Source organism: Gorilla gorilla, chromosome 6, assembly GCF_029281585.2.
Source record: "Gorilla gorilla gorilla isolate KB3781 chromosome 6, NHGRI_mGorGor1-v2.1_pri, whole genome shotgun sequence".
In the NCBI taxonomy this organism is placed as follows: domain Eukaryota; kingdom Metazoa; phylum Chordata; class Mammalia; order Primates; family Hominidae; genus Gorilla; species Gorilla gorilla.
In genome coordinates this window covers 33,757,000-33,779,108 of record NC_073230.2, presented here as the reverse complement: position 1 = coordinate 33,779,108, position 22,109 = coordinate 33,757,000, and the positions used below count along the sequence as shown (strand labels likewise).

The 22,109-nt window shown below is 44.7% G+C and overlaps 1 protein-coding gene across 4 annotated transcripts in view; it reads right to left on the bottom strand.

Moving 5' to 3' along the window:
• The window catches only part of SNX10 (sorting nexin 10), an 81,361-nt gene that overhangs the window by 23,120 nt on the left and 36,132 nt on the right, over positions 1–22,109 (bottom strand). For all 4 annotated transcript variants that reach the window (XM_055346897.2, XM_004045202.5, XM_055346895.2 and 1 more), the window contains one exon: positions 4,667–4,713. In XM_055346897.2, the coding sequence (XP_055202872.1) occupies positions 4,667–4,690 (24 nt within the window). In that variant the 5' untranslated portion in view covers positions 4,691–4,713. The remainder of the gene's footprint in view (positions 1–4,666; positions 4,714–22,109) is intronic.

The following is a 22,109-nucleotide window of genomic DNA, read 5'->3' as shown; positions in this document are numbered from 1 at the left end:
TTAAACTATAAATTCTGTATGATCTCAATTTTCTAAAAATGACATATACATATATATAGAAAAAGACTAGAAAGAAATAGCTCAAAGTTTTATTTTTTCCTGTATACTTTTCCAAAAATGTTCTGCAGTGAACAATTATTTTAAAATCTGGAAGAAGGGCTAAGGAAAAAAAAAAGGAAGGAAGATCTTTCTCTGGGACAAGCTCAGAAAAAAATATCAGAGTCCTCACAGTAACTGTAACACAAATGTAGCGCTCAGAATGATAACAGCCTTCTCTGAAACCTGGTGTGTATGTGTGAAGACAATATTCCCAGCTGCCTTTCTTTGCTTACAGAAGACTGTAAATTGCCTCTTATGGAAACTTAACTATTTTTTCAAACAGGAACACTTAATAACTGAGTATAACAGAGACTGAGAAAAATGGAGGGAGGGAGGGTGGGAGGGGAAAAAGGGAAGAAGAAGAAAGGAGGGAGAGAGGAACAACAAATTTAGGTTTTGGGGAGTGAGAAAATGTTTTGTCTTGTTGTTTCCCATCAAAGTACCCAGCATCACAGGATCCTAGCTAATATTATTTATTTGTTAAAGATATTCATCAGTTCCAGACCAGTCAATTTCCAGTCAGTTTCCGAATATCAAAAGCATGCTTTCCTAGAGGAAGTCCAAAATATTACCATGGGTCAGCATAAGCATATCTTAGACATATTAATATTAACCTTAGGGGCTGCTCATCCAAAATGGCAACACATCCCTCCCTGCCGGCTCTCCCCATAGTGCCCCATCTCCTCCCTCAGTGGTGGGGTCCTCATGGTTTGTGCAACTCTCTGGGGCCCACTTCGGCCTGTCCTACTCAGGATATTCCCTGCCAAAGAAGTGATGGATATATCATCGCTAAGGTGTCAATAACTGGAGTTGCCTAGAAGCTGCTGTTATACCTAGTATGAAGTATGTGCATTTGGGAAGGGGAAAAGCACTTATCCTAAAGGGATGAATCTCTAAAAGTAGAATGCAGCCATCATGATCCAGGAGAGCAGGGGAGATATGCACGCACGCACACATACATTCAAAAGGGGTTTCAGCCCACACTTCAGGTCACATCACACAGGGAGGAACAGTCTAGTTACACCAAGTGAGCCCTGTGCCAAGGAAAGAGCCCAGTGCCCTTATGGAGGAGGGATCAGGCGCTTGGGCAAGAATGTCCGACTCCATGAAAGGGACTGTGTGCAGCTGGAGCAAATGCTCACTCATACACCCCACAAGATGAGTTCAGCAAGGCTGAGGCAAGCATCCTGAGTAGTGTAGAAAAATCAAACAGCTCACTCTGGACATTCGAATATAAAAAGAATAAAAATGCCTAGCTCCACAAAAGACACTGTCTGAAATGCGCTTCCTGTCACAGCCACCTGCCTTTCCATTTGGAGTCTGGGTTCTGTCTCATTAAACAGAAGAGTTGATTCAGTTGGGTCCATCTAATTATTCTTATTAAAATATGTAACCATAATATTTTAATTGTAAATTAAAGTTGCATGCATGAATGAATCTGAATTCATTTTAATTTCACAATGGCCCAATGCCAAGGCCTTTTTATGGAGAAGATCCATCAGCTCGGATACTGCTCTCCTGGGAATTCAAACCAATGTGCAAATGGAACATGCTTAACTAACAAGGGAGATTCTCACTCCCTTTTCTCCTCTTTCTAGATTTATTACAGTCATAAAGCTGTTTTAACAAGAGAGACTACATTTGATTCCTCACCCCCAAAATGTAAAAAAAAAAAAAAAAAAATTACTAAATTTTAAGGTCAGTACTACCATTTAGACAGAACCAAGACGTCACTCCCAGGCTGTATGAATCTTGTTACGAGGATGGTAAATAAATCTCGATTCACGTGCCAACCTCATGATTAATTAGTAATGTTTGCTGTGGGTACTGAGAGAAAAGTGCTTCCATACTCAGTGTACCCTTGGTCTAGATTCCAAAACAATCAGTCATACTGCATTTGGTCCTTACATATTCGATTAGGTGGAACCTGAATTACTTTCCACTAAACAACCAGACACTAGGATATGAAAGGCTTGACCTAAACCTTCTCTATTTCTAACTGGCATTGACTACAGGGTGCTGCTGAGGAGCTGATTAGATAAAAATATCTTTTATAGTTAAAGGTTTAGAAAGCTTCTTCTTGACTTCTAAGCCAATGCCTGAAGGATAAGTAGAAGTTGGCCAGTCAACACAGTACGAAGGCTAGGGGAAGAGATTATTCCAGGCAGTGGAAAAAAACATCTGTAAAAGTCCATGGGGGTCAGAGTGCATGGAGCATTCAAGGCTCTAAAATAAGCTCTGAAATAAGGAACAAGAAGTGCACTGGAGTGGTAGGTGGGGCACAGGAAAGAAGTCTGGAGAAAAGAAGGAGGTTTGGATCCTGCAGAGTGCTAGAGACCACGTGCAGGTGTTTTGACTTTGTTCTAAGAGCAATGGATTTGAAGCCAGGCGATCATTCCAGCTACCCCAAGTGACTCTGCACACTGTCACACATGGGTGCTGGGAGGATAACTCCGCCCATGGCTCCTTTGGGAGGACGACCAGAAGCTCTGCCCTTGGACCCCACCTGACTGCCCATGCGTCCAGCTCTTGTTTTGGCTGGTTCTCGTTTGTGTTCTTTCTCTATAAAAAGCAGCATCTGTGAGGATAATAGCTCTGAGTTCTGTGAGTTTTTCTTGTGAATTATTAAACTTGAAGGTGGTTCAGGAAAGCCCCAAGCTTGCAATTGGTGTTGGAGACAAGGGCAGTCCTGTGGGAACTATGCCCTTAACCTTGCAGTTTCATTAACTTCATGGGCGGGTATTTCCCAGAACAAGCAGCTTGGTCTCAGGATTACTTAAAAAATGAGATGAAAAAAAGCATGCCTGGTATAGGTATTGTGGAAGGTCACCTCTAGGGGTGGAAGTGAGGCGGACTGACTGGAAAAGGGCACACGGTACCTTCTGGGGAGCCAGAAACATCTATACTTTGATCTGAGTGGTAGTTACACAGGTATATAAAAATCCATTTAGGCCATGATCAGTGGCTCATGTCTGCAATCCCAGCTCTTTGGGAGGCTGAGACAGGAGGATTGCTTGAAGCCAGAAGTTCGAGACCAATCTAGGCAACAAAGAGAGACCCTGTCTCTACTAAAACAAAAAGACAAAAATCCATTGAGCTACACACATAAGATTGGAACACTTTATGCATTTTACTATATATATTATAGCCCAATTTTTTTGTTTTTTGTGGGTTTTTTCTGAGACAGAGTCTCACTTTGTCACCCAGGCTGGAGTGCAGTGGCATGATCTCAGCCCACTGCAACCTCCACCTCCCAGGTTCAAGAGATTCTTGTGCCTCAGCCTCCCAAGTAGCTGGAACTACAGACGCATGCCACTACGCCCAGCTAATTTTGGTATTTTTAGTAGAGATGGGGTTTCCCCATGTTGGACAGGCTGGTCTCGAACTCCTGACCTCAAGTAATCCAACCACCTCGGTCTCCCAAAGTGCTGGGATTACAGGCATGAGTCATGGTGCCCAGCCAATTATTTTGGTTTTTGGTTTTTCGTTTGAGACAGGGTCTTGCTCTGTCGCCGGGGCTGAAGTGTGGTGGCGTAATCTTGGCTCACTGCAACCTCTGGCTCCCAGGCTCAAGCAATCCTCCCACCTCAGCCTCCCGAGTACGTAGGACCACAGGCACAGGCCACCATGCCCGTCTAGCCCAATTTTTAAAAGTTAAAAAACAAACCAAAACACTGCCTTTGAAAATGGGGAAGCCCAGCCTAGAGTTAAGGGATGCAAGCAAGGCTGGACTGCTGAGAAGAACCTGAAGCCAAAGATAGGGCTGAAATTAAAGATGTGAGAGCTAGCAAAGGACTTTCTGGAAAGATTCTCTGAAATAAATGGTTTCATGTTTTCAACTTGTGCAGGGTGAGCTGGGACCATGTGACTGTGTGAATGTGTGACTCGTGTGCATGTGTGTGCACGTGTGTGTGTGTGCACACCCCCTAGACAGGCCCCTGTGCTGCTTCTCCACTTCATCAGCCTCACCAAGTGATGATGTGCACTGCACCACAGCAGGCAGGGCAATGCGTACTGCCAAAGGAGGGACACTCAGCCGGGGCTGGCATGAGGGCTGTCCTATGCTCCTCCCAGTCAGGGAGAGGCTCAGGGGGCGGGCATGGAGGCCTGGGAAGCCAGGCTGCAGGCAGAAGGGCCAGTTTTGCCAGTGTTGTATGAAACCAAGCCCAGGCAACAAGTGGGGCAAACCTGAAACTAATGGCAGAAATTCCCCTGGGCTGCTACCTGAAGGAAGGAGAATTCAGGGATGAGTCAATGGAGTAAAAAAGCAGGAAGGCAGACTGGATGGATACTGCTCCAAGCCAAGGGGTGGGAGGCAGAGCCTGGGAGAATTCTGAGTCACGAGCTGTGGGTGGGAATGTGCTCCACAGCTGAGTCACTGGAACCCAAAATGAAGGCTATGCAGGCACCAATGGTGGGAGTAGAGGAGCAGGTACAGGAGGGTGGGCCTTTGGTCTTTCATGAAACCTCCTCAAGCAACCCATGGGTTTATGGTTCGCGAATGAAGAACTAACCTGTGTGAATCAAAATATGTGGGTTATTTATTTTTGGATTTGTGATGACATACCTCTTTCTGTTGTTCCGGAAACATCTTCAGCACAGGACACGATCAATCTGAAAAATAAGATATCCATACTGGGTGATTTGGAACCTCCAAACTGGAGTGGATACACCACTCATGGCCTCCCACCCAAATCCCCTGACAGAGCCCCCCCCGCCCCACAGTCCCTGACATGTGAGCCTCTGCTCCTCCCACGCTGCCCTCTCCTGCTGGCAGGACCAAGGTGAACATCAGTCCACACCAGGGGTTAGGAGTCTGGACCCCAACGAGTCCAAGGCAGCTGGATGATGACAGACCTTCAAACTGCAAGGCCAGCCAGTCAGGCTGGGGCTGGAGCCTTAGTGAATTGGGGAGGAAGCTGGAGATGCCGGGGAGCAGAAGCCATGTGCGGGGGGATGCTGGCTGGAAAAGACGCGCAGAGAGATCCACCACCAGAGGCAGCCCTGACGCTTTTACCGGAAACTCAAACCTTCTGGGATCAGGCCCTTCCTGTGACACTTATACTACTCCAGAGGTCACATAAGAGACGGTGTGGCCCTCAGCGGGATGAAGTCAGGACCTTGACTCTGACCTTCTGAGCAGTGCAGCCAGCCTGTTGTTTGATTCCAGGCCCTGCATGTCTCTGGGGTTGTCAATTGTTCTTTAAACCCACTTGGTATGTAAGCTCATTAGATTTAACACCTGCTCCCTGCCAAAAACAAAAAGCAAATTTAAATTCCCTGCCTATATCCACACATATGTATTCTTACAACTGAGGGTGACTATGACTGCAGGTCTACTATTTGCCTTCACTTTGATAATATCAGTATGTGTCTGAGCCCACTTTCCGGGTCCATATTATCCCCCACACGTATTCCCAGAGTCTCTATACTCATGTCACTGGCACCACAGGGAACACAGGGAAGCAGGAACACAGGCTCCGCTTCCAGGGCCGTGTGGAGGTGCAGACAAGAGACCCCACAGGGCCTCTGGAAGGGGCAAGCGAGCTGCACCCGAGCAGCAGCAGGAAGCTTTCCAAGAGGAAGGGAGTCCCTCTCCCCTGGAGCAGTCAGAGGACCCATGGAGAGGGAATGGGAGAGCAGGGGATCTCAGTGTTCAAGGAAAAAAAGCAGGACCTCCAGGGGAGCGGAGGAGCAACAACAACACCCACAGAGCCTGGTGAAAAGCGTGCCCTATGGTCCAGAGATCGTGACCAGGCCAGATCAGCTGGGGGACAGGGTTCTCAGAGGGTGTAGTGGGGTGGAATTGTGGCTGCCATAAAGATATGTCCACGTCCTGATCCACAGAACCTGTGAATGTGACTTTATTTGAAAAAAGAGTCTTTGGAGATATAATTAAGAATCTCAAGATAAAATCATCCTGGATGACTGGAGTGAACCCTAAATCTGATGGCAAGTGCCCATATAAGAGAAACAGAAGAGAACACAGAGAAGAACATGTGAAGACGAAGACGGAGGAGGGGGAGGGATGCAGCCCCCAGCCATGGAGCCCCTGGGGCTGGAAGAAGCAAGGCGGGGATTCTTCCCTAGGGCCTCTGCAGGGGAGCACGGCTCTGCTGCCACCTGGATTTTGGACTTCCAGCATCCCAAATTGTAACAGAATAAATTTCTGCTGTTCTAAATATCAAGCTTGTGGTAATTTATTGCCGCAGCTATAAGAAGCTAGTCAAGAGGGGACCAGTCGAGATTAGGTTGGAAAGACAGACTGGGGTTGGAACTGGAGATTCCGTTCAGTCACTCTTTGTGGAGCTCCTGCTATGTGCCATGGGCTGAGGTGGAAGCAGGACACACAGTGGAGTACACAGCAGGCTCAGAGCTTTGGAGGCGACTTCCTAATTATAACGTGGAAATGATAGGAAAGGACACCGTGTGATAGGAATGGAAAAACACACAACAGGGATAAACCTGGAGGACAAAGGCCAAATGAAATAAGCCAGTCACAAAAAGACAGACACCGTATGATTCCACTTGTATGAAGTACCAAGAGCAGTCACATTCAGAGGCAGAGGCCAGGTGTGGTGGCTCACACCTGTAATCCCAGCACTTTGGGAGGCCAAGGCAAGTAGATCACCTGAGGTCAGGAGTTCGAGACCAGCCTGGCCAACAGGGCAAAACCCCAACTCTACCAAAAACAAAAACTTATCCAGGAGTGGTGGCACACCCGTGGTCTCAGCTACTCAGGAGGCTGAGGTAGGAGGATCACTTGAGCCTGGGAAGCAAAAGTTGCAGTGAGCTGAGACTGTGCTACTGCACTCCAGCTTGAGTGAGAAACCTCATCTCAAAAAAAAAAAAAAAAATTCAGAGACAGAAAGTAGAATGGTGGCTGCCAAGTATGGGAGGGAGAGGGGGTGGGGGGCAGCTGAGTGGGTACAGAGTTTCAGTTGTGCAAGATGAAAAGAGTTCAGGAGATCAACGGCACAACAATGTGAACATCCTTCACACCACTGAACTGTACACCTAGAAATGGATCAGATGGTACATTTTAGGTTGTGTGTTTTTTACCATTTAAAACAAAACTTTAAAGAATGGAGGGACTAAGTGGGGGTGGAGAGGGTTTACTGAGAAAATGGCACTTCCGCTGAGGCCTAAAGGATGGTGTGAGATAGCCAGGAAAGCAAAAGGAAAAAGGCCCTCTACACAGAAGGCCTGGGTCATGCCAAGGGGAGGAGGCCAGGAGGAGGAGCGGCTCAAGTCCGGTTATCATGGGATTCCTGCACCAGAGCCAAGTTAGCCGGTGGGTTCCACCATCTCAGGATCTGGCCATGCTCCCCACACACATCACGTGCTCCACACGGCTGAACCTCTACCCTCATACTTTCACCCTTTCCAGGCACCAGCAAACTCTGCCAGGATTCTGCACAGAAATCACTTCCCGGGCTCTCTGCCCCATTACGCAACCGCGTGCTGTGCAGTCCCCTGGTGCCATTAACTTCGCTTGCATCATGATGTTTAGATACCCTCTGTCTCTCCCATTTGACTGAATTTCTCCAACAGGGCATAGCTGTGTTTCCTTGTGTAATTAAACTTCACAACTGTCCTGTGAGGATTTGAATATCCCCACTTCACAAGTAAGAAAGCGGAAGGTCAGAGGGGTTAAGGGGTTAAGTTGCCCAAGGTCACACTATGAAAGAGTGCAAGTGCTCAAGTTCCACTGCAACCAAAGCCAGTCTGCTTCCCTGGGTGGCCTTCCAATGCCACAGGCTGCCTCCATGACTCTGTAATGTGAACAAATGGTTCAAAGTTGGGGTCTTAATTTTCCCCAAAGGGCTTGAGCTTTTCTCAGCCAGGCAGAACTCTTCAGTTCTATCTAATAGGAGTCTGATAATTGGCCACCTTAAGATGCTACAGACCAAGTCCAACTATGAAGTAGGAAACTGGCCCCGGGGCTCACACCTGTAATCTCACCACTTTGGGAGGTTGAGGCGGGCAGATCACTTAGGAGTTCAAGACCAGCCTGGATAACATGGCGAAACCCCATCTCTACAAAAAATACAAAAATTAGCTGGGCATGGTAGCACGCGCCTGTGGTCCCAGCTACTTGGGAGGCTGAGGTGGGAGGACTGCTTGAGCCTGGGAGGTCAAGGCTGTGGTGAGCCATGATCATGCCACTGCACTCCAGCCTGGGTTACAGTGAGACCCTGTCTCAAAATATAAAAGTAAAAGAAAATAAAAAAGAAAATAGGAAACTTGGGAAAGTTGAAACCAGTTTCAACCAGTTGTTCCAAAACATCACAGTGAACTATCATGGTCAACCTCTAATACTGTAAATCAGTACAGTGAAAATGGTGATCATTTCATTTTCTAAGCTCTATACACTTCCATATTGTCTGAATTTTCCTAGTAACATTAATTTTAAACTTTTTAAAGTAATAATTATTTTAAATACAGTAAATAGCATAATGCTCTCAGAATAGTAATTTTAACATAAATTATTTTTATTTCATGTAAAATAAATAGCAAATTCAAATGTATTAAGAGATGCTACCTTTATAACACAAGAGAAAGTATCATTTGGTACTAGAACTTGCCATGGCATTTACTGGTGGGGAGAAGGAAATTCAATGACAGTACAATTGTATGGTTTGAGATAAAAGGTCAACTGTCTGTAATTTAGCAAACCAAAGCTGCCAATCAGAAATTGCTCCCTGAGGCCAGGCGCAGTGGCTCACGCCTGTAATCCCAACACTTTGGGAGGCCTAGGCAGCCAGATCACCTGAGGTCAGGAGTTTGAGACCAGCCTGGCAAACATGGTGAAACCCCGTCTCTACTAAAAATACAAAAATCAGCCGGGTATGGTGGCACATGCCTATAATCCCAGCTACTTGGGAGGCTGAGGCAGGAGAATCACTTGAACTTGGGAGGTGCAGGTTGCAGTGAGCCAAGATCGTGCCACTGCACTCCAGCCTGGGCAACAAGAGCAAGACTGCATCTAAAAAAAAAAAAAAAGAAAGAAGAAAGGAAAGAAGGAAAGAAAGAAAGAGAGAGAGAGAGAAAGAAAGAAGAGAAACAGAGAAAGAGGGGAGGGGAGGGGAGGGAAGGGAAGGGAAGGGAAGGGAAGGGAAGGGAAGGGAAGGGAAGGGAAGGGAAGGGAAGGGAAGGGAAGGGAAGGGAAGGGAAGGGAAGGGAAGGGAGAAGGACAGAAAGAGAAAGAGAGAGAAAAAGAAATTGCTCCCTGACAAAACTAAGACCTTTAGGTGAGTTGGAAAATTTTAGATTTGTATAGATTTCCAAACTCCCCAGGCTACCTTATGTGTCTGTCATAATAATGCACATAGAGGGCTGGGTGTGGTGGCTCATGCCTGTAATCCCAGCACTTTGGGAGGCTGAAGCAGATAGATCATTTGAGGTCAGGAGTTCAAGACCAGCCTGACCAATATGGTGAAACCCTGTCTCTACTGAAAATACAAAAATTAGCCGGGCATGGTAGCATACACAGCTACTTGGGAGGCTGAGACAGGAGAACTGCTTGAACCCGGGAAGCCAAGGTTGCAGTGAGTCAAGATCACACCACTGCACTCCAGCCCGGACAACAGAGCAAGACTCCATCTCAAAAAAAAAAAATGCACATAGAGAATTCTTGTCTCACTGAAAGATTGTTATGCCGAGTATGGATATCTGCCTCCCAGTGACCTCTGCTAGGCTGTCTCTAGAGTATTCTCTCTCTCTTCCACCAATGAAGAACCCCCATCACACCTGGATGGCCACCCATTCTCCTTCTCTCTTACCTTCATTGTAAGAATTATTATTTTTATTTTATTTCATTTTAGAGACAGGGTCTCATTGTCACCCAGGCTAGAATGCAGTGGCACAATTATAGCTCACTGTTGCCTCAGATTCCTAGGCTCAAGTGATCCTCCCACCTCAGCCTCCCTAGCAGCCGAGACTACAGGAACAAGCCACCATGCCTGACTAATTTTTTAAATTGTTGTAGAGATGGTATATCCCTATGTTGCCCAGGCTGGTCTCAAACTCCTGGCCTCAAGCCATCCTCCTACCTCAGCCTCCCAAAGTGCTCAATAACAGGTGTGAGTCATCGCACCCAGCTCATTCCAAGAATTATTAAATCTCACAATCAAGCTGGGCGTCGCTTGGTTTCCACATTGTTTGAATTTTTCATTTTAAAACAAAAAATCAGCCAGGGATGGTGGTGCACACCTGTATTCCTAACTATTCAGGAGGCTGAGGTGGGAGGATCCCTTCAGCCCAGGAGGTTAGGCTGCAGTGAGCTATTTACACCACTACACTCCAGCCTAGACAACAGAGTGAGACTCTGTCTCTAAAATAAACAAATGAAAAAAGATAAAATCGCACAACCACATCAAACAACAGGAATGATTTCTCAAACCTGCTGGCGACATTACAGGTGGATACACACAGGCAGCAGACACATGGGTTATCCCCTTCCTGGGAAACATGGCAGTCCTGAAGACTCATCTGAGAGACTCGTGTATCTCTTCACAACCCCACTGCCCTGAGAGCATGGTACACAGATCTGCCCAAACCGAAAACTCGAGGAGAAAGCTTCCTCTATTTTCTACCTTGGAATACTTTTTCTATAAAATGCAAAATATCTATGAAGCAAAGATAAACTTCTATAAAGCACCACTTGGCAATCTTTTTCTGTAGAGGGTCAGACAGTAAATATTTGAGGTTTTGTAGGCCACAGGGTCTCTGCACCTCCTACTCAAGTCTGCAGTGCATAGTGAAAAGGCACTCAGATGCCTAACTGAATGAACATGGTTGGGTTCCAGTTAAACTTTATCTACAAAAACTGGTGGCAGTAGTTTGCAGACCCCTACTACAGAGGAAGGCATTACTGTGCCTTCAGTACTTATATACTATACCTTAATAATACCTTTGTGAGGTCAACAGGCCAAAACATTTGCAATGCTAGGCTTGGTCTATATGCCTATGGGAGATCTCACTGACAAGTAAACTACTGACCAAAAGTTTGTGGACTATACATGTAAGGAGTGAGAAAGGATCACATATTTTTTCAAATGATGAAATAAGGAATAACAAGTACGGTTTATATCATTATTTAAAATAAAAACGGCAAAGACTTTTTCTAAATCTTTAGATCAGGTGCTCCCTGATTCATGAATCACTAATAAAAGCCAATTTAATTTTTAAACAAAATTTTTTGTAACTTTTTCTTTTGACAAGATCAAAGTCTCAGAACCAACTATTAAAAAAAAAAAAAAAAGATCGGCCAGGTGGGGTGGCTCACGCCTGTAATCCCAGCACTTTGGGAGGCCAAGGCAGGTGGATCACAAGGTCAGGAGTTCGAGACCACAGCCTGGCCAATATGGTGAAACCCCGTCTCTACTAAAAATAGAAAAATTAGCCAGGCATGGTGGCAGGCGCCTGTAATCCCAGCTACCCTGTAATTCCAGCTACTCGGGAGGCTGAGGCAGGAGAATCGCTTAAACTTGGGAGGCAGAGGTTACAGTGAGCCGAGATCATGCCACTGCACTCCAACCTGGGTGAGTGAGACTCTGTCAAAAAAAAAAAAAAAAAAAGATCAAGCTCAACAACAACAAACAAAAACAAAGAAAAAAACCCTAAATGCCTGACTTCACCACTGTGCAACCTGGCATGTAAGAAAATTGCACTTGAACCCCATAAATTTATACAAATAAAAAATCTGATTTAAAAAATATGCAAGACCGGGCACATGCCTGTAATCCCAGCACTTTGGGATGCTGAGGTGGGAGGATCACTTGACCTCAAAGTTTGAGACCAGTCTGGGTAGCATGGCGAAATCCTGAAACCGCCTTTGCAAAATTATAACTGAGGAAATTATGTCAGTGAAAGAAATCAGACCTAACCGACTCCATCTTGCTTCTAACCCATAAGATGCCCTTATTCATTCCTGGGCATAAGCTGAACTAACTTCGGGAAGGAATTCAGTTCATGGTTTGACTCTGAAACAAAACTGGTAACAGCCCTTTCCCGAAAAGACCCCTTTCTTGCCTGGGGTCCAGTCTGCCTTTGCAGAACTAACAAATTAGCTACAAGATTAGAAATTACAATTTAGGGGCCATGTAGTCTCTGGCTCCAAGGGTCTGAACCTTCCTAAATTGCTCCTGGGGATAACATCGTTATTGCAAAACCTAAGATCCATGCTTTAGATATTTTGAAGACCCTGCAACTGCACTGGAAGGATCAGCTGATATCACCCAGAGCGGTAATCTGGCTCAACCAGTTCTGCCATCCCACCCAGGCACAGAAGACAGGAAGAAAACCTCATTTTGACCCCCCTATGATTCCATCTCCAACCTGACCAATCAGCACTCCCTACTTCCTAAGCTCCTACCCGCCAAATTGTCTTTAAAAACTCTAATCCGGCCGGGCCCAGTGGTTCACACCTGTAATCCCAGCACTTTGGGAGGCCGAGGTGGGCGGATCACGAGGTCAGGAGATCGAGACCATCCTGGCTAACAACACGGTGAAACCCCGTCTCTACTAAAAACACAAAAAATTAGCCAGGTGTGGTGGCGGGCGCCTGTAGTCCCAGCTACTCGGGAGGCTGAGGTAGGAGAATGGCGTGAACCAAGATCACGCCACTGCACTCCAGGCCCGGGCAACAGAGCGAGATGCAGTCTCAAAACAACAACAACAACGCTGGTCTCCCACACAGTGGGGTCTGCGTAAATTACTCTCTCGCCGTTGCAATTCCCGTCTTTATAAATTGGCTCTGTCTAGGCAGCGGGCAAGGTGAACTCATTGGGAAGTTACTATCCCACCTCTACAAAATACACAAAAATTAGCCAGACATGGTGGCACGTGTCTGAAATCCAGGCCACTCGGGAGGCTGATGTTGTAGGGCTGCTTGAGCCAGGGAGGCAGAGGCTGCAGTGAGCCAAGACCATGCCACTGCACTCCAGCCTGGGTGACAGAGTGAGACTCTGTCTCACCAAAAAAAAAAAAAAAAAAAAGGATAAAGAAATTGATAGACATTTCTCCAAAGATGACATGCAAAGGGCCAATAAACATATGAAAACATGCTCAACATCACTAATCCACAATGAGAAATCAACTCACACCCATTAGGATAGATCCAAGAAACAAAAAAACAAAAAAGCATTGAGGAGGATATGGAGAAATCGGAACCCTTCTGTTGGCAGCAATGTAAAATGGTGCAGCTGCTATAGAAAACAGTATAGCAGTTCCTCAAAAAATTACAGAAAACTACCACATGATCCAGGAATTCCACTTCCAGATATCCATCCAAAAGAGCTGAAAGCAGGCTCTCAAAGAGCTATTTGTGGGTCCACATCCACAGCAGTATTATTCACAATAGCCAAGAGGTGGAAGTAACCTAAGTGTCCATCAATGAAATGTAATGGATGAGCAAAATGTGGTCTCTCCATACAATGGGTACCATTCAACCTTAAAAACGAAGGAAATTCTGCCACATGCTACAAAGGAGGATGAACCTTAAGGACATTATGCTAAATGAAATAATCCAATCATAAAAAGACAAATCCTTTATTATTCCACCTACATGAGGTTTTCAAGGAAATTAAATTGATAAAGACAAAGTAGAATGGTGGTTGCCAAGGGCTAGAGGAAAGGGTAAATGGAGCATTTAAGGGGGAAATGGAACATTCTTGTTTACTGATACAGAGTTTCAGTTTTGTGAATGAAAAAGATCTAGAGATCTATTGTACAACAATGTGAATACACTTAACGCTACTGAAGTGTACATTTAAAAAGTGGTAAGGTCTATACACTAGTATGGTGTAGACCATGTGAAAAAAATAATAAAAATGGGTAAGATTGCAAATTTCATGTGTTTCTTACCACAATTAAAAATAAAGTTTTTGAAAGAAGGTCAATAATCTACTTAAATGTTTAATCTTGCTATTAACAGAAGTGCAAATAAAAACAAGTACCATATTTTTTTCTTTAAAATTAGAAATTTCTGTAATAATATCCACTGCTGGCAAGGATCATGAGAAATGGGAACTCAATACTGTTGGTAAGAATGTGAGCTATTTCAATATTTCTGAAAGATAATTTGGCCATATATTTCAAAAGCAACAATATAAATTGTTTATATGCTTTAACTCAATAATTTGACCTCTGGGAACTCAATCTAAAAAAATATCAGTGCTACATGTGCAAAATATTTGTACAGGAAAGAATGTTCAAAATGCAGTGTTTTTAAGAAACAATCAAAGAAAATGGAAACCTAAACGTCCATAAGCGGAGTAGAAAAAAAATGAATTATGTTCCATCTGCATGACAGACTACCTCATAGCCATTATAAATTGTTATAAAAGAATATTAAATGATCAGGGCTGTTCAAACAGTATTGTTGATTTTTTGTTATTTTTTGAGACAGTCTCGCTCTGTCACCCAGGCTGGAGTGCGGTGGCACAATCTCAGCTCACTGCAACCTCCGCCTCCTGGGTTCAAGGGATTTTCGTGCCTCAGCCTCCCCGGTAGGTGGGACTACAGGTGTGCACGCCAAGCCCGGCTAATTTTTTTGTATTTTTAGTAGAGATGGGGTTTCACCATGTTGGCCAGGCTGGTCTTGAACTCCTGACCTCAAGTCATCCACCCACTTCAGCCTCTCAAAGTGTTGGGATTACAGGCGTGAGCCACTATGCCCGGCCTCAAACAGTATTATTAAGTGATTTTTTAAAAGCACTTTTTTTTTTTACATATTTACTTAAGAACTGGAGCTTATGCACAATAAAGTTAAAAATTAACAGTAGTCATTTCTAAGTGGTAGGATTATGACTGATTTTTACTTCCTTTTTTTTCTGTATTTCCCCAAAAGATTACAGTGCATTTGTTAAGTTTAAGAACAAAACATGTTTTTTAAAAGAAAGTAAAACCTAATGTGCTCAGTTACTTTTATTATTCCCTCCCCACAAAAAACAAACAGCAGTCAAGTTAATTTCACTCTGTGTTTCATTTCCTCCCACAATGTTCAGCTATTTTTCTATTTAAATAAAAAAATCACTGACTCCTTACTTTCATCTCTTAAGAATATTCCATCTGCGAGGTTATTTTAAATTCAATGTTTAGTTCTGTGCCAAGTTTTCCCATATCTGCTCTCAGTACTACCTATGCCCTTGGCTCTGCACTGGACACATCTGTGGTGGTGCCAGGGCCCTCCCAGATTTGCTGGGGAAGAGCCTACCAAGGTCCTGCTCCTAGGGCAGATCTACAGGCGGCTGGCTGTCATGACCCTCCCCAGATACAGTAGGGAGGATCAGGGATGGATGTCTGACTCGAAAGAAGTCAGTCCACAGGCTAGAAGGTACCTAGGGCACAGCCTGACACAAAAAGAAGAAAGGGCTGGGCAATGGCTCCCTCCTGATACTTGAACCTAGGAAATATTACTACATTTGGTGGTTCTTTAAGAATGGAGGCTGGAAAGTGATGAAAGAGAAACTGGAGAGATAATGACATCAGAGCTGGGGTTCTGAGGGACCAGAGGTTCTTGTGTTACACTCGTATAACACAAGTATATATGAGCCATGATGTAGATAAAAGACACTAAAGGCCACAGAAATTGGCCACCAGACAAGCTGAATCACAGGAGCCAGCTTCAGTTGTTGAAGTGTGCAGGCCTGCCTGGGGCCACTTTCCCAGTGGCTTCAGTGTCCAGCATCTCTGAGGTTCCCTGTGCACAGTGTCCTTAACATAAGCATCCCTTTACTCAAGGTGGCTTGAAGGTGACCCCAGTTTGGGCAATCAAAGGAACTCAAACAAAAAGAAAAAGAAATTAGAGCTGCACCAAAACATGAAAGCTGGGCTGAAGGCAGGCAGCCGTACACTTTTGGGGAGGGCCTGCAGAGCAAGCAGAACCATCTGCAAACCAGGCCCAAATTGTCTCCCTCAGTCCCAGATTAGAACTAGAAAAGGCAAACCAAGATGGAAAAACAGCAGAACACTGATATTCAGTTAAAGTTAGAAACACAAATAAAATTGCATTTAAGTTTTTCCACCATTCATCACAAAAGAAAAAAAGAGGATATGACAGCACATCTTTTTTTAAAGTTTATAGCAATCGGCCGGGCGCGGTGGCTCACGCCTGTAATCCCAGCACTTTGGGAGGCCGAGGTGGGCGGATCACGAGGTCAGGAGATCGAGACCACGGTGAAACCCCACCTCTACTAAAAATACAAAAAAATTAGCCGGGCGCAGTGGCGGGCGCCTGTAGTCCCAGCTACTCGGGAGGCTGAGGCAGGAGAATGGCGTGAACCCGGGAGGCGGAGCTTGCAGTGAGCCGAGATTGCACCACTGCACTCCAGCCTGGGCGACAGAGCGAGACTCCGTCTCAAAAAAAAATAAAATAAATAATAATAAAGTTTATAGCAATCTAAAAAAATACTGGTTCATAGGACATAAATCAAAGAAACTACTGACTTGCTAATCTCTATGACATACAAGTTCCATTTATGGTCATGAACTTGATAGTAGGCCAAATTTAGGGTTTAAAATCCAAGAAACAAAAAAAATTATAGAATTTTAACCTCACAATTATTTGAATGTCATTTTGAAAAAGTGCTACCTGAGATGCAGACAATGAGAATATACCTGCATGTGCATGTTGGCCCTGACCTCCACCTCCCTTTGTACTCACTCACACTAAGAAGCAACCCAGTTACTAAACAGAATAAAAGGAAAGAAGCTGTGAAAAATTACATATGAGAGAGAGGAAATGACCACTGGCACAGGTGCTTCCTAACTCGTACTGTGACATTCTCTCTCTTCAAAAACTGTCCTTAAATGCTTGAGGTGATGGATATCCCGGTTACCCTGATCTGATCATTACACATTGTACATATGTATCAAAATGTCACATGTACCTCAAAAATACATATAACTATGATATAGCAAGTTTAAAAAGACAAAAAACAAAAAACTACCTTGACCTCCCAGGCCAAATCCAAAAGCATTTTTCCCACCTCCCACTTTGCTTATGCTACCAAGGTTCTTTTAATTAGTGATTTGTTTGTGCTAATAATTTTCATCTTTTGGAACATCAGATAAATCTCAGAAGCTGGGGGAGTGGTATTAGTGATTTAAATATTAGTGTTAATTAGTCCAATCAGATTGCCTTTGTATTAACCAGGAGCTATCTTCAGCTACTCACTCATCAGTCATCCCTTACCACCACACAGGATTTTGATTATGATGGAAAAAGGGGGAAATCATTGGTAGCTGGGTGCACGAAATTCTTTGAAGGCTGATGTATTCCTCGATGCCTTGCCCAAGGATTGTGAAAAACCTGAGAACACAACCTCCTGAAGAACAGCAGAAAATGCCCTGCCCTCTCTCCTGCCAACAAAACATTTTTTCAATTCTACTCACTCTACCCCTTCACCTGGTAAGAGTAAGAAGTACTATCACAACTTCCCATCAAAGTACTACCTAAATATAGCATCAAAAGAATAAAATAGTCGGGGTGCGGTGGCTCACACCTGTAATCCCAGCACTTTGGGAGGCCGAGACGGGCAGATCATGAGGTCAGGAGATCAAGACCATCCTGGCTAACATGGTGAAACCCCGTCTCTACTAAAAATACAAAAAAATTAGCCGGGCGTGGTGGCAGGCACCTGTAGTCCCAGCTACTCGGAGGCTGAGGCAGGAGAATGGTGTGAACCCAGGAGGCGGAGCTTGCAGTGAGCGGAGATCACGCCACTGCACTCCAGCCTGGGCGACAGAGCCAGACTCTGTCTCAAAAAAAAAAAAAAAAAAGAATAAAATACCGAGGATTACATTTAACAAAAGAAGTACAAAATGCATACTCTGAAAACCACAAAACATTGTTGGAAAAAATTAAGAGATCAAAATAAACGGAAAAACATACCATGTTCATGAACTGGAAGACAATTTAACATCTTAAAATGGCAATACTGCCCAAAGTGATCTATGGATTCAAGCACGATCACTATCAGAATCCCAGATGTCTTCTTTGTACAAACTGACAAGCTGATTTTAAAATTCATAGGAATTGCAAGAGACTCCAAATAGCCAAAACAATCCTGAAAAAGAAGAATAAAGCAGGAGGATTCCCACTTCCCAATTTCAACTTACTACAAAGCAACAGCACTCAAGGCATTGTGGTATTGGCACAAGTACAAACAAACAGATCAAAGGAACAGAATTGAGAAATAAACCCATAGGTTTATTTCTGTCTAGTCAATTGATTTCCCCAACAAGGGCACCGAAACCACTCAATGGGGAAAGAATCATCCTTTCAACAAATGGTGCTGGGACAAGTAGATAGCCACACGCAAAACAATGAAGTTGAGCTCCTACCTTATACCACATACAAAAATTGACTGAAAATGGATCAAATACCATTTTGTAAGAGCAAAAAACTATAAAACTCATAGAAGAAAACACAGCAGTTAGTCTCTATGGCCTTGGATTTGGCAAAGGATTCTTTGATATGGCACCAAAAGCATGAGCAACAACAACAACAAAATAGGTAAATTAGACTTCATAAAAATGTAAAACTTTTGTGCTTCAAATGCCACCATCAGAGACAACCCACAGAATGAGAAAATATTTGCATATCATATATCTAAGGGACTGTGTCTAAACTATATCAAGAACTCTTACAACTTAATAAGAAAAACACAAATTACCCCACTCAATAACAAGCAAAGGATCCTGAGCAATTTCTCCAAGGAAGATATACAAATGGTGAATAAGCAAATGAAAAGATGCTTGATACCATTAGTTACCAGAGAAATGCAAATCTAAACCATGGTAAGATACCACTCTACTCCTACTAGTCTGGTTAGAATTAAAAAGTCAAATAATAACAAATGCTGCCAAGGAGGTAAAGAAATCAGAACCTTCATACACTACTGGTGAAAATAAAAAATTGTGCAGCCCCTTGGGAAAAGTCTGGCAGTTTCTCAAACAATTAAATATACAGTCACCATTTGACTTGGCAATTCTACTCCGGGGTATATATACCCAAGAGAAATAAAAACTTGTATATGACTACTCACAGCAGCGTAATTAATAACAGTGAAAAGTAGAAACAATCCAAATGCCTATCAACAGGCAAACAAAATGTGGTATATCTACTCAATGGAGTATTATTCAACAACATAAAGGAATGAAGTTCTGATACATGTTACAACTTGGATAAACCCTGAAAACATTACAATAAGTGAAAGAAACCGGTCACAACAGTCTACATATCATATGACTCCATTCACATGAAAGTCCAGAATAGAAACTTCTACAGAGATGGAACATAGACTACTGGTTGCTTGCAGCTGGGACTGGGACTGGGACTGGGACTGGGAGAAGAACTTGGTGGGTAGGGGAGAGACAGCCAAAAGGTACAGAGTTGCTGCTTTTTGAGGTCATGAAAATACTCTAAAAGTGACTTTGGTGATAAGTGCACGTATCTGTGAATATACCAAACACCAGTGAGCTGTATGCATTTTATTTATATTTTATTTTATTTATTTATTTTTTGAGACAGGGTCTAGCTTTGTCACCCAGGCTGGAGTGCAGTGACACGAACATGGTTCACAACAGCCTCGACCTCCCAGGCCCAAGTGATCCACCTACCACAGCCCCTCAAGTTGCAGGGGCTACAGGCATGGGCCACCATGCCCAGCTAATTTTTATATTTTTTGTAGAGACAGGGTTTCACCATGTTGCCCACACTGGTCTGGAACTCCTGGGCTTAAGTGATGTATCTGCCTTGGCCTTGCGAAGAGCTGGGATTACAGGAGTGAGCCACCACGCCCGGCCTGTATGCACATTTTAAATGGGTGAATGTACTATATGTGGATCATGTATCAATAAAGCTGTTTTAAAAACATGCTACCTGAAACCCGAAGCCTAACCCATTTCTTTATGTTAATACATCTACTTTTTTTTTTTTTAGTTCTCTTTTTTTATTAGAGACAGGTCTCACTCTGCCACCCAGGCTGGAGTGCAGTGGTGTGATCACAGCTCACTGCAGCCTCAATCTCCCAGGCTCAAGCAATCCTCCCACCTCAGCCTTCCAAGTAGCTGGGACTACAAGTGCATGCCACCATGACCAGATAATTCTTAAGTTTTTTTGTAGAGATGAGGTTTTGCCATGTTGTCCAGGCTGGTCTTGAATTCCAGGGCTCAAGTGATCCTCCTGTCTTGACCTACCAAAGTATCGGGATTATAGGCGTGAGCCACCGCACTCAGCTTAGTTCTGTTTTTTTGAGAAAGGTCTTGCTATGTTGCCTGGCCTGGTCTTAAACTCCAGGGCTCGAGCGATTCTCCTGCCTCAGCCTCCCGAGTAGCTGCGACTACAGGTGCATGCCACTATGCCTGGCCTCACCCATTTCATTCACAACCCTCATGTCCAAAACACCCTCCTCCTATGAGCCACAATGTCTGCCCAGGCTGAAGGGCCTCCAAGCAACATCCATCCTCTGGGGTTCTCTCATCTCTACCTGGATCTGACTCCGTCCTTCCTCCGCCCTCTCCTCTTCTAACCCTTCCTTCCACTATGCCTCGGGAACTCATGCCAAGGCTGCAAATGCCCCAATTCACACCCATCTCAGCAGCTTCATCTTAGCTGCACCCCGGCTTCTCCACCCACCCCTCCCTGGTAACTCTCCCAAGTACCGGCTGCTCAATCCTCATGTGCTCCCCTCTATCCCAGGACCAGGAGAACCCAAATTGTCCTGGTCACTGTTATCTCCAGACAATAACCTACCAAGAAGTACCTAGAACCTAGGAATGTGACCAACCTCCTCCCCCTCATTTCCTAGCAAGACCTGCTTCTCTCCAGCTTCCTGCTCCTCATGCCTGTGGCTTTGCCGACCCCTCCACACTGACTTCCCCACTTTTTCCTGACCTCCTACAAGGAGGGCCTTGATCATGAGTAAAGCCCTAACATTCCGGGCTCTTGCCTTAGCCTACCTCCTTCATTCCTGTTACCTAACCCTCTGCTTACCAACCCCCATGTGGCCACAGCCCTGGCCACGAAATGTAAGGCTAGAAGTTCCCTCTGACCACCAGGGCCTGCCCTTCCTGATCGCACTTCCTCATTCTCACCCAATCGGCTGTTCCACTTGAATGAAACCACTAGAACCCTGACCCACCCTTCCCATCTCCCTGTGGACCTCCCGTCCTTCCACTGTGTCACATGCCCTCCCTCTGCACCCTCAGCTCCTTGTCCCACTGCCACACCGGCCACTTGTATCTCAGGGCCCTGAACCTGGATCAACCTAACATTTGTCTCCCCTATTTTCTCTCCTGTGCCGCCCACCACTGAAGAAAAATCCCGCCACGTCTGTGACTGGCTGCATGACCAAGTTACTAGTTTGCATCCTCCTCCCTTTGTGATTATTGCCTGATGCCTTGTTCCTCAAGCAGGTTCCTCAAGCAGGTACAAGGTATCAGCAACAAACACCATGTTACAAAGGGAGGAGGATGCAAACTAAGCAAACTAACACTCGTTGAGTGGGAATCCAGGGTTCAGGAGAGAAGATCCCAGCAGACTCATCACTTACATAATAGTGAGAGAACACAAAGTAAACATGTAAGCAAATAAATGAACAAGATAATGAACAAGCTTAATGAGAAAAACAAAATTGGGTGATGTTTTTGAGAGTAACTACCAGGACTTGGCGAGGACTACTTCATATGTGGGTGGTCAGGGAAGGCTTCTCAGAGGAGGTGACATTTGAGCTGAAACCTGACAGAAGAAAGGAAACCAGGGACAAAACAGTCTGGGGAAGGAACACTGCAGGAAGAGTGGGCAGTGTGTGCCAAAGCCAAGGCCAAAAGAGCCTGGTATATCTGGAGAACAGAAGGAAGCCAGTGTGCTGGAGTATGGGGGATGAGGGAGAGGATCTCAGAAAGAGAGATGTGGGCCTGGTCACGCCGGGCCTGTGGACCACAGTGAGGAATCTGGAAGCCACTGGGGCACTTTCAGCAGGTGCATGACCTAACCTGAC